Source organism: Protobothrops mucrosquamatus, unplaced genomic scaffold (genome assembly GCF_001527695.2).
Source record: "Protobothrops mucrosquamatus isolate PMUCROS unplaced genomic scaffold, P.Mucros_1.0 scaffold2232, whole genome shotgun sequence".
NCBI lineage: Eukaryota > Metazoa > Chordata > Lepidosauria > Squamata > Viperidae > Protobothrops > Protobothrops mucrosquamatus.
In genome coordinates this window covers 292,634-304,719 of record NW_015388322.1, presented here as the reverse complement: position 1 = coordinate 304,719, position 12,086 = coordinate 292,634, and the positions used below count along the sequence as shown (strand labels likewise).

The 12,086-nt window shown below is 40.1% G+C and overlaps 1 protein-coding gene across 1 annotated transcript in view; it reads right to left on the bottom strand.

Annotated features, from left to right (window-relative positions):
• SPTB (spectrin beta, erythrocytic) overlaps nucleotides 1-12,086 on the bottom strand; it is a 92,030-nt gene that overhangs the window by 24,564 nt on the left and 55,380 nt on the right. Inside the window, exons 20-30 of the mRNA XM_015824437.1 lie at nucleotides 8,458-8,725; nucleotides 8,020-8,237; nucleotides 7,744-7,833; nucleotides 6,993-7,277; nucleotides 6,167-6,297; nucleotides 5,821-6,025; nucleotides 3,902-4,273; nucleotides 3,214-3,458; nucleotides 2,901-3,039; nucleotides 1,781-1,865; nucleotides 1,386-1,582 (exon numbers count right to left, since the gene is read on the bottom strand). Coding sequence (XP_015679923.1) covers nucleotides 1,386-1,582; nucleotides 1,781-1,865; nucleotides 2,901-3,039; nucleotides 3,214-3,458; nucleotides 3,902-4,273; nucleotides 5,821-6,025; nucleotides 6,167-6,297; nucleotides 6,993-7,277; nucleotides 7,744-7,833; nucleotides 8,020-8,237; nucleotides 8,458-8,725 — 2,235 coding nt within the window. The remainder of the gene's footprint in view (nucleotides 1-1,385; nucleotides 1,583-1,780; nucleotides 1,866-2,900; nucleotides 3,040-3,213; nucleotides 3,459-3,901; nucleotides 4,274-5,820; nucleotides 6,026-6,166; nucleotides 6,298-6,992; nucleotides 7,278-7,743; nucleotides 7,834-8,019; nucleotides 8,238-8,457; nucleotides 8,726-12,086) is intronic.

The following is a 12,086-nucleotide window of genomic DNA, read 5'->3' as shown; positions in this document are numbered from 1 at the left end:
CCTCTCTTCCCCCTAGGAATTAAGGTAGGGTCAGTTTGAATTTCTTGCTAATATTTTGTTTTCTGGATTTAAAACACATTTCATAACTTCCATAGTTTCTCCAAGATTATCTCTGACTTATTCACATCTAAGCCCACCACCTCCCCAGCATTTCATGAGGGGGTGAAGTGAATGACATTTGCCAAAGATCAATTGGTCTATCCATCCGACCGACCGACCAACCAACCAACCAACCAACCAACCAACCAACCAACCAACCAACCAACCAACCATTATTCAAAAAGTCTTTAAAACACTAGCTAGGATGGCTGACAGACCACTTATGGAAATATTTAAGATACATTGTATGCTTTATTGCTCTGTTTGGATATCAGCTTCTGTATTATTTTATTTTCAAATCATTTTAAGTGTTGTATATTATAAACACACAATGATTAGATAAGGACATGAGGGGCTATTATCAATTCCTTCTACTCCAGGCATGGCCTTCAAACACAACCTGATTCTACAGATTCAGCAGAATCAGTGGAACAACCTGCCTCCAAAAGATGTGAATGATCCAACATTGGAAGTTTTAAAGAAGAGATTGGACAGCCATTTGCCTGAAATGTTATAGGGTTTCCTGCTGGAACGGGGTTGGACTAGAAGGCCTCCAAGGTTCCTTCCAACTCTGTTATTCTGTTCTGTTCAGAAACTGCTTGCTCTCCCTCCAGCCAACGAAAGCCTTGCCTGACCCAGTTCTAGGCCAGAACTGTTCTTCCTTCCTCCACCTTCTCAATCTCTTCCTTATCCTATGTTCCTTTCACATACCCTATTCCTTCCTCCTTAATTATCACCATGGTAATCTCCTCTTACCACAAAAGAATCTCTAAAATAATAATACAATATGTATCAGTTCACTTTCCCTACCTACCTTTAACCCTAAGGTTAAAACACCTTCACATTCACCAGTGCCATCAAGGATGTTAAGTTTCATATTAATCCCCAACAATTCTACCCCAGAGCTTCCTGTCCTGCCACTTCCAGCAAGCTGGAATAATGAAAGCAGCTGCATTTATTTATTTATTTATTAAATTTATATACCGCCCTATCTCCCTTACAGGACTCAGGGCGGTGAACAGGCGATACTAAAAACCACAATAATAAATAAATAATTTCTATGCTAAAATCAAATTAAATTACAGGCCTGTTCTAAAAACACCCCATACAAAACCCCTACTAAAACATAATCAAACTTAATCAAACTACGCCAGGCCGGCCGCACGGAATAGATGGGCCTTCAGGGCTCGGCGAAAAAGGCATGAACTCTTCTGATCCACCCTACAGTCCCAAAGGCAAAGAACTTCCAAAAACAGAGAGAAAACTTCCTCTCATGGATGACTTACTGTTGTGAGACGTTCTAGTGCAGCAAAACGCTCCTCCCATGTTGCTGTGGATTTCTCAAATGCTTCGTGCCTTTTCAACAGTTTCTCTACACCTTCCACAGTTTGCCCATAATCACCACTAAACAGGTAGGATTCCTGGGCAATGAGCCAAGCCTCAGCCACTGAAGCATCTCTGGAAAACTGACACACCTCTAGCACTGTTGTAGGGAAAACAAAGAAGCAAAAGGGAATATTACATATATTCAGGACCTTCAGATAAAGGCAAAGATAAATCCTCCTTACTTAGCATTATTAGAGGACCCGGATTTTCACTTCTATTAGAGAGAGAAAATTCCATTTGCATAGAATAGTTTATAGACAGTGCAAAGAGGTGAGACACTTTGTGCGGTACTCACACAAGCGAAGCCAGTCCCAGCGTCTGTCCCACTTTTCCATCATCTCCCTCCTCTTCTCTGTCAGTTGTAGCAACTTCTCCTTTATCTAAAAAGAAAAGGAGGAAAAGTATGCATTTTTTCTGGATTAACAGACTAATTTTTTTACATTTCATCTTATTTGCTCACATTTCGTTTTGCTTTTCCTTTTGATAAAGAAGCATGCACAGTCTTATTGCGCTGAGATAACCCAGTAGTAAACACAGTAAACAGTGGTCTACATTGAATGGTAGTTTATCTTACACTATCTACAATATCATATACCAGGAACAATATACATAGACATGTTAATACAGCAGGATCCAACAAACAGCAGTTACAGTAGGAAAATGGAAGGGAGAGAACACATCCGCAGAGCCTTCCTTTTTATACAAAGGCTCTTAAAGGGACATAGACCCTGCTGAGTCATTCCCATCATTATATCATACATCTTACATTACATCAGCTGGTTAGCTTTTAAATCATTGCCTTGACAAGCCACATTTGGTTAATTCATGACAATATTATAAAAACACTTTAAGCCCACTGTAGGTTACTTTGCAGAGGATTGTGCACAGATAGTGTGCGATACATCAGAGACAAATTCAGTTGCTATTGTCTAGAACATTTGTGCCCCCAAATGCTTCAATTATACTTTAAATTGCTGAGAGAATAACGTAACAAGGGAAGCCCTGCCTCTGCGTCCTTTAAATGATAGATTTCAAAATGGGCAATCTGATGTGTAAAAGTAGATTTTGTTCTTTTGTTCATTAGTCTATTAGACAAAAGCACAAGAGAGCCACCTCTGGTAACTGAAGGGGCCCCTTCTTTGTTTTTTGTTTTTCCTATCTTTAAGGTGAATTTGGAGCTCAACCAGTTTTCTTACTGTTTATCACAAACAAATCAAAATATATGTCTCTCTTTTCATTCACAACTAAGTCCATACAAGATTCTGAGAATCAAGAATGGGGAAAGAATTATTTTATTTCCAGCAACCAATGGTATTACTTACATCTTTAAAATCTAGATGGGACAGCATTTTAGAGTGCTCTAAACAAAACAGATGGTTAAATCTGTTGTAAAGCCCGCTGTGGAGAACACTCACCTCAGCTGCACCATGGTGTTTGCGCTGCAGTAAAGCTTTCCCAAGATCGATGCAGGCAGTGAAACTTTTATCCCTAGTGGCTATCTCAGACTTTATGTCCTGATGGTATTTCATCAACAATTCCACAGATGACACATCCCTTAAATTAAGAACAAACAATTCTTAATGAGAAAACAAACATCAGGATGATTTTAGAGGTAATATTTTACATCTCTGAGTATAAACTGAGGAGCATTGCTGAGTGTCCCACTGACCTATTATGTTTTTACAGGGACTGGGCCAAAAAAAAAAAGGAACAAAAGAAGGGCTTCACCTGGGCTTCTCCTGGGTATCAATCTGCCGGATCACATTTTCCATCCAGGACATGAGATCTCGCACCATGCTGAAGAAGCGGAACTTCTCGGCTGTATCAACTAATTGAGCCCGTCGCCCCTCGCAAGCCTCCAGCAAGGCTTTCCAAGCTTTTACCACCTCCTGTTCTTGCTTCTGGATGGCCATGGCCTTTTCTCCAGCATAGGCTGCCAGCAGGCGTGCTGCCACTTCCTGAAAACGCTGAACCTGCCAGAGCAGAGAACACTTCTTGTGGAGAGGAGGAATCACGGGAATATGTACTCCCTGGCAAGCTAAGGCTGGGAATATAGCTCTTTCTCAAAACCCACTTTCTAACATTAGACATGGGGGATGCACCTGTCCTTTTTCACCGAATAATGGAAAAGTTGAAATAAATCTGACGTGGATACTGTAACTCTGCTAATTAAGGAGAATAATTTCTTCTGGTATTGGTTTCGAAACACTCTGGCAAAATCTAACTTCATACGCTCAACAAACTTTCCAAGGGTAAGTAGTCTCAACTAGCTTAAGTAAATTCATACAGACTGTTCCTTCTGTTTATTGGTTTCTGGTTAGATCTCACCAGTAAATTAGCCACCTCAGCCCAGCCATAAAACGAGAGAGGATGCCACCAGATGGCCCCACATGTTTTTAAGAAGCTAAGAGGTTACCTTCACTCCCAACAGATGAATATCCCTCTCAAAGGCTTTGTGCATCCTGTGGAAGGACTCGGCTGTATTGACATCTCGGCCCAACTCCTCGGGCAGCTCCTTGTGCTTCTCTTCAATAAGAACCTGGATCTCACTACCATCATAAAAGAACTTATGCAGATCATAGGAGGCTGTCAACAACTGCATTCTGGTGTCAATCAACTCAAGCAGGTCAGCCCAGCTCTCATTCAAACCATCCCTCCACTCTGCAATCGTGGCAGCTTCTGGGTGGATATCAATCAGCTGATCAGTTCTGTGGGTGACATTGTTCACCCACTCCTGTCCCAGGTTTCCTGTTTCACGGGCGAAGTCACGGAACTTTTCCCGCAGGAGCTAGTCAAGAACCAAAACCAGAATGAACAAAATATTTTTCAGTACCCTTCATCTTTGAGCCAAAAGATTGTAATATTTTTGCATGGTGATTCAGAATTTAAAAAAACCCCAAACTTTGGCTTTTTCAGGTATCAGACCTGCTTTTATGCCAACACAGGAGTAACTTAAAAATGCTGCTTCGCACTTCTTTCCCACTTTCTCTTGTTAAAGATTAGCAATTTCCTTTTTTCATAACTTTATTAGGCAACATGTACATATAATCCTGCCCACCACAGGAGGGTTATTCATATATGAGGCAGTGTGTTGCTCAAGGTTTTACAGAATCAAATTTTTTCAACGGTTTAGTATAAACATTTTAATTTTAATATTAATTTTAATGTTTTAACTTTTAATGTCTGATGTTATAATGCTTTAATCCTATAATTGGTTTATTTTATTATTTATGGTCTTGTAAGCTGCCCAGAGTTGTTTGGAAAGAGATGGGTAGCATACAAATTTAATAAAATATATACATAAAATTTTATCAAAGGGTACTTCACTATGATAATACTTGTGCAAGCAGTAAGAAATAAGAATATTTTTTGGCGCATTACAGTGGACCACACTGAAAATGATCCATTCCTTATGAATAGATAAGGGAAAGGTATTTTACACCTGGAGAGGTATTTTAGGAACTTTCACAATGATGACACGAATAAAAAAAAGATGTTGCTAATCCACAGAGAATTTATAAAGGTTTAGCCTGCAGAAATGGTTGCTAAGTTTAATTATCTAACCATGATCAGGGAAGGCTCAGATAATTATTTAATACCTCCTGAATTAATTAGGAATAACCTAGACTAGTGGACACCTATCTTGGCTTTGTTGTTTATATCTATAGACACATATTATTGTACCTCTGGGGATTGGAGACCTACAATTATAGACTGCATTTTGAAAACAAGGGAAGAGAGAGATCTCAACAAATGCCTTTTAAAATCTACTATGTTAACAAGAAAGGGAAGTAGCTGGGAGAATAATTCTAGCCCTATAATGGAACTGCATTCTTCTTAACTCATACACCTATCTATGGTCTCTTTTACTTTTTTTTGAAGAGAGAAAAAGCCTGATGAATATAAAGAAATAATGGTGGTGTTATAGGTGGAATTATTTTATAAGTTTCAGAGCTTCAGCAGAATTTAGTACTATAATTTATCTCTGTCTAGTATTTATAACAGACACTTTTTCTAGAACACTATAAATAGTGTTCTATAGTATCTTAAATATCTGTAAAATTGTTATGGCAAAAAGGCTTTCTTGCTTTTGTTTCAAGAAACATGAGGCCTTCTAGAAACAGCATGTGATCCTTACTTTCTCCAAGAGTAATATATACATTTCCAACTACCAAAATATAGGTAATTGTAATGCACCTGTCAGCAATTTCTTGTCAAGTTATTGCAGGACATTGTGTAGAGCCAAACTGCACCACTTGTAACCTATGGTCTACACCTCAAAATAAAATGGTCACAATGGACTGGCCGATGGACATTCTCACGGTGCTTGCTCACAGTGGCATGGTCGAGGTCTTGACCCATCTCTGGGGATGATGCGATTACATCTCTCTCTGCAATCCACTGCTCCAGATCATCAACTTCTCGCTTCAGTTTGAACAGGTGATATGCAAGTTCTACTTTACGTCTGCGTTCCTCAGCCAGGTCTTTCAACCCTGCATACTGCTTATCAACTTGCCCTTGCAATCGGATGATATCTTCTCTGAAAAACCACAAAGACAAAGTTTGGAGACAAGTCACCTAAAAGGAAAGGCAGCTCAACTCAATCATATGCAGTAGATTGTGATTCTTCTGGCTATTATATTCCAAAGATTTCAGAGTTACTGTTATCAAATGTACTCACCCTTCTGGGTGGCCAGCAGCTAGCAGTTTCTGAGCCCGACTGGCCAGCTGCTTAATGTTTTTTCCATATTCGTCTATGGATCGCTGCTGACGAAGGTGTCTTTTCAGCATCACAATGCCACTCTCTTCATCCTGAGATGGTAAGTAATTGAATTGATTGATCTTGGCAGTGAAGGAAATCCTAGGTCCATTCCTCAAGTTATCAACAAGGCCAGGGAAAACCAACCCCCTTTCCACATGGCCCTCATCAACAGGCTTAGGTTACATAGGCTTGGACAGTTTTATAGCTCAATCTTCCTTTTCTCATTGAAAAGAACTCCTGGCTCACAAGATTTCTCCCTACTTCTTGTAACCAAGGCCCTCTAAATTTTTTACATCCTCTCATTGGTCAGCTGGAAAGGATGCTGCTCAGATCCATGGGACACAGCTGTTCAGGAATCAACAGGACAATGCAGAATTGTTGCCGAAAATGTACTAGATGAAGTCTAGTCAATGCTTTGTGTATGAGAGAGAAGAGAAGAAACAAATTTTCTTTCTCTTTCACACATTGCTTTTTTAAAAAACTGCTACCCAGAATGTTAAGCAATTTCTTATAAATTATCATACAATACAGAACCGTGCATATATCCACACAGAAGGACATATGCTATCATACCAGATCCCAGTCAATAGAATAAGATATGCAGGTCTTAACTGTCCCCAGGGATGAACAGGTCTACTTCCCAATCAATACTGCTAGGATGTCCATTTTCCTAGAAAGCAACACACTTTGGGAATGGTTTTCTACCTGGTAAATACTACTACATTGGCATGGGAGCTGCTCTTACCTTTGGCTTCTCATCTGTCCCTATATAAAGCTCCTGTTCACTTATCCAGGCCTGTGCTTCTCCAGCATCTAAATAGTATCGCTGAGCCTCACTGGCTTCTTCTAGGCGCTTCAGCCTCTTCAAAGTTTCCTCTTGTAAGGTGCTCCAGGAAACCTCTAACTGCTTGAGACATTCTTCTGTGTCTCTAAAGTCCCCATTCCCTTCAGCTTTAGCCAACATGCTCTCCCCTCTAGCAACAACTTCCTCAATTCGTGGGGCATGACCAGTAATTTCTTTCTGCAGGGTCTAGGCAAAGAGCAGAGCAGGTTTAAAAAAATGAATGAGTAAAATCAGAAACAAATTGAATAGAGTTGTCCCTTTTATTAAACTGTATTTTTTATTCCTGATGGAGAATGAAAAAAGAAGGCATGGTTCCAGGCCTTAAAGGTCATGCACTTCAGATATGACACGCTTTGAGCTTAACTCCAGTACATAGAAGACCAATTTAAGAATGCCTCATGCATGCACTGAAAAGGAGATGAAAACAAATATGGGATACAGTAAAGTAAAGATGCTAGGAGATGTTTAGTTCACAATTAGTTGGGTATGGAGAAAGGCCTTTAGACAAAAGCTTTGCTTCCTTTTGTTAACAATGACTCTAAAGACAAAATTATGTTTGTGAATGTTCATAACTGTAATAAAAGTTCAATTGCTTTGTTAAAAAGTAGAATTAAGCGAGGGAAAAAACATGCAAAATGATGGGGAGACTCACTTGGTTTTTCTTTGTAAGTAGCTGGACTGACAAAAGATTTGTGCCGTGGTCAGTGGACTGAGCAAGAGGGAGTCGTTCTTGCACCCAAAGCTGCATTAGAGAAGAAAGACTAAAGTAACCAGCCAAAATGTCAAACGTGTTTACAAGAAAGGACGAAAGACGGATTCTTACACAATTTTCCTAATATCTGAAACAACCTATCCATGTGATCCATCTTCTGATATCTTCTCTCTAAATTACACAAATAAAACCAGTAACTATCTAGCCATCACTCACCAATTCATCCGCCAAATCCCGGTCCAACTGATATCCAGCCTTAGCCATCTCCAGTTCTTTCCTCTTCCTACCCAAAGGCTGTAGAAGGTCCTGGAATCGCCTTTCAATGATCTTATGCTTGCTGTCCACTTCATCCATGTCTCTCTTAACTGGAGGGCCCTGAGAAAGTAAGCCTTCCATCTCTTTCTTCCGCAAGCTGACTTGCTCATCCAGATCGACTTTACTCTTTAGAAGTGTGAAACACCAGAACAACTCTAGATGTACGAATTGAGGTAGTGAGTCTATAATGTGTCTATAGTAACGACAAGAGTAGATCTGTTATGAACTTGTTGTCTGACGTTTACAACGAAAGTCAAGTAAAAAAAAGACAAAATACGTTTATCAGGTATTCCCCAAAGGTCGTTATTTGTGTCTAATTAACTTTAGGAGGATTGTTACTTACTTTCAAGTTCTTTAGAAGAATGTTAACACTTGTGAGATCTTTCCCTTGGACATCAGATTTTAACTGTTCCTCTATCTCACTGATCCAAGCACTAAGGTCAGCATAGCTCTGTGCATAAAGGTCAGAGCGGTTAGCATCGAACAGGAGCTGTGCCTTTTCCTCTGTGGTTGCTTGCAGCATATCCCAACGTTGATGAAGTGCCTCTAGCTTCTGGAACACAATATCTGCATACTGGGGCTTTTGCTTTGCCAACTGTTGTCCTTCCTGGGAGAAAAGTGTACAGAAGATGAGAAACATAGTTTCTCTGGTCTGATGAAACCAAGATTGAACTGTTTGGCCTCAATTCTAAATGTTATGTCTGAAGGAAACTAGGCACCACTCATCACCTGCCCAATACCATCCCAACAGTGAAGCATGGTGATAGCAGCATCATGCTGTGGGGATGTTTTTCAGCAGCAGGGACAGCAGGGTTGAGGGAAAGCTGAATGGATATCCTCAATGAAAACCTGTTCCACAGTGCTCAGGACCTCAGACTGGGCCAAAGGTTCACTTTCCAACATGACAATGATCCTAAATATACAGCCAAGATGACACAGGAGTGGCTTAGGGACAGTTCTGTGAATGTCCAAGAGTGGCCCAGCCAGAGCCCTGACTTGAACCCTATTGAACATCTCTGAAGGGACCTGAAAATGGCTGTCCACCAATGGTCAGAAAATCCCCCAATCCAGGTATGTAAAGCTTGCTGTGACATACCCAAAAGGACTTGAGGCTGTAATTGCTGCCATAGGTGCTTCAACAAAGTACTGAGTGAAGGGTCTGAATACTTATGCCAATGTGATATTTCAGTTTTTCCTTTTCATAAATTTACAGACATTTCTAAAATTCTGTTTTCACTTTGTTGTTATGGGATACTGAACGTAGATTAATGAGAAAAAATGAATTTCAGCAACTAGAATCAGGCTGCAGCATAACAAAATTGACAAAAGTGAAGGAAGGGGGTCTGAATACTTTCTGAATGCACTGTATGTTTGGAAAAGATAATATGATAATAATATACATGAAGAGAGAGCAGATCTTGTTTTGGTTTTCTCCTAAAAGGGAGATGGATATCAAATGGATGTAAACAAAACAGTTGACAAAATAAGGAGCAAGAACCCCAAGTTAAACTATGGCTAGGGAGCACCTGGTTTTCATGAACAAGTCTCCAGGACCAGATGAATTATATTTGAGAAAAGGAGTTTACAGTGTCATATTGGAGCTCTTTCTGTGAATTTTGAGCAATTGTAGTAGATGGGCATTGTTGCAAAGAATTTAAGAGGGACAAATATTGCTTTTATTTTCAGAGAAGAGTGGATCTGGATAATTACAGGTTAACCTACTTTGATATTCCAATATTCGGCAAAATTCTGTAATGAATTATTAAGTAGCCACTTTGTGATTATTTAGAAAAGAATGCATTGTTGGCAGGATCTCATTTTTGGTAGATTGACTCATTTAGTTGACTAGTAGTGGACATAATGTATCTTGACTTGAGTAAAGCATTTAAAATGGTAAGTATCCCATAAGAGTCTACTAGAGAAGAAGTAAATTGTGCACTGGACAATGCTAAAGCTGGCTGAACACTTAGACCAGCGGTTCTCAACCTATGGGTCGCGGCCCCATTTGGGGTCGATCGACCATTTCATGGGGGTCGCCAAGCAAGGCTGTCCGCCATTTTTTTCCCCTTTTCCGGCGGGTGCCTTACCTCCCTTGAGCTGGGCCAGCTGGTGGTCAGCCTGCTCCGTCTCTGCCGCTTGCCAGCTACGCCTCGGCCGGCGCAGGGGGCGGAACCACGCATGCGCGGTGCTCCCGGGCAGGGAAAGTCCTCGACTTACGACCGGTTTAGTCCTCGACTTACGACCGGTTGGGGGTCGCGGCATTAAAAAGGTTGAGAACCACTGACTTAGACCCAATGAGTGAAACTCAATGGTTTAGCATCAAGCTGAAGAAAAATGTAAACACAGCTATGATGCCACTGAAAAAGATAAAGTAGCCTGTTCCATAAATAGAGCAATGGTTTCTTAAAAGTGGTATACATTGCTGAGAGTGTGGGGAAAGGCCCATGGAGATATATCTCCGATCATGACTAATCTCTATACTCCAATAAAATCTCTTGAAACTATAAGTATGTCCCCTCACTGAGGAGGAGAGGAGCAGAAAATTGATGTAGCATTTTATGTTTCTAAAGCTGTTGTACATTATGTTATTAAATGCATCAAAATATTTCACTTGCTTTATGAGAAATTGTCAAGTTTTAGGGTTGTTGAAAGAAACAGGTGGCTTAATCCATTTTTCACAAAAGGTTTCCATGTGAGCTGCCTTCCTACTCGAAGGAGGTGGGGAAAATCCTTTTATTAAGCAGCTACTATATAACTGAACAATGTAAGGAAGTCTCTACTTCCCCACTGTTCCTGTTTCAAACAATAATCCCACATTTTGTTTTAAAAGGAAACAACTGGATGAATGTAACATAGTACCCTCATATCTTGTCTGGTCTGAAAACATACACGCACAAAATTCCTGTAAACTATTCTTTTGCATGTGCAAAAAAAATGTAAAGTATGAATGCTATGTTTTCAAATATAAAAGAGACACAGTATAAATTTTGTTAAACAGTTGACTTCACCACTACTCTACAAAAGTGCAGACATGAAGCAGCACTTTAATTTGTCAATTATATATTCAAGATGGACAGTGTTTAATATTCATGTTATGTATATGTAGGGGTGTAAGTCTATACATATGTTGTATATAGTATGCATATGTTGTATATAGTATGTATTTGTTGTATATAGTATGTTTAGGTGTGTGTCATGTACGTGTTCACTTTGAGAGCGGCAACTAAATTTCATTTTTGATGTGTGTCGTTGTGCCCACAGTAAAAAATGACAATAAAGGTTATCTTATCTTATCTCATCTCATCTCACCTCACCTCACCTCATTTGCCATTATCTGAACTTAGTAGTACGTATTAACAGTTTTAGTATTACACTACACAATTGAATTTTTAAGAATAGCATGTCATGAAAAAAATTCACAAACATCAATGTAATATTCCACTTGGTTGCAAAATCAGCTGGGTGATTTTGCTGACAAAACTTGCAAGGATTTTAAAACCATTTAGCATTCACTGATAATTTCCCACTGCATTTTTAACTAGAGATAATTGTTTAATGACAGCTATTTTTGTAGAGTTAGTATTCATTCCTTGTTTTTCTTTGACTCTGTTATATATGGACCTGGCTACCTCCGAGACCGCCTTCTGCCACAGATTCCCTCCCATAGACCGGTACGCTCCCACAGAGCGGGCCTCCTCAGGGTGCCGTCGGCCAAGCAATGTAGGCTGGCGACCCCCAGGGGGAGGGCCTTCTCTGTGGGTGGCCCCAACCTCTGGAACGAACTACCCCCCGAGATCCGGATGATTCCGGATCTCCTTACTTTCCGCCGCGCCCTCAAGACATGGCTTTTCCAGCAAGCGGGCCTGACCTAGGGAGGATTTTAGGTAGGGATGATTTTAAAAGTAATTTTAATCGGAAACACAGCTGGCAATATTTGGTTTTTAATTCGGCTTTTATTGGGGTTTATA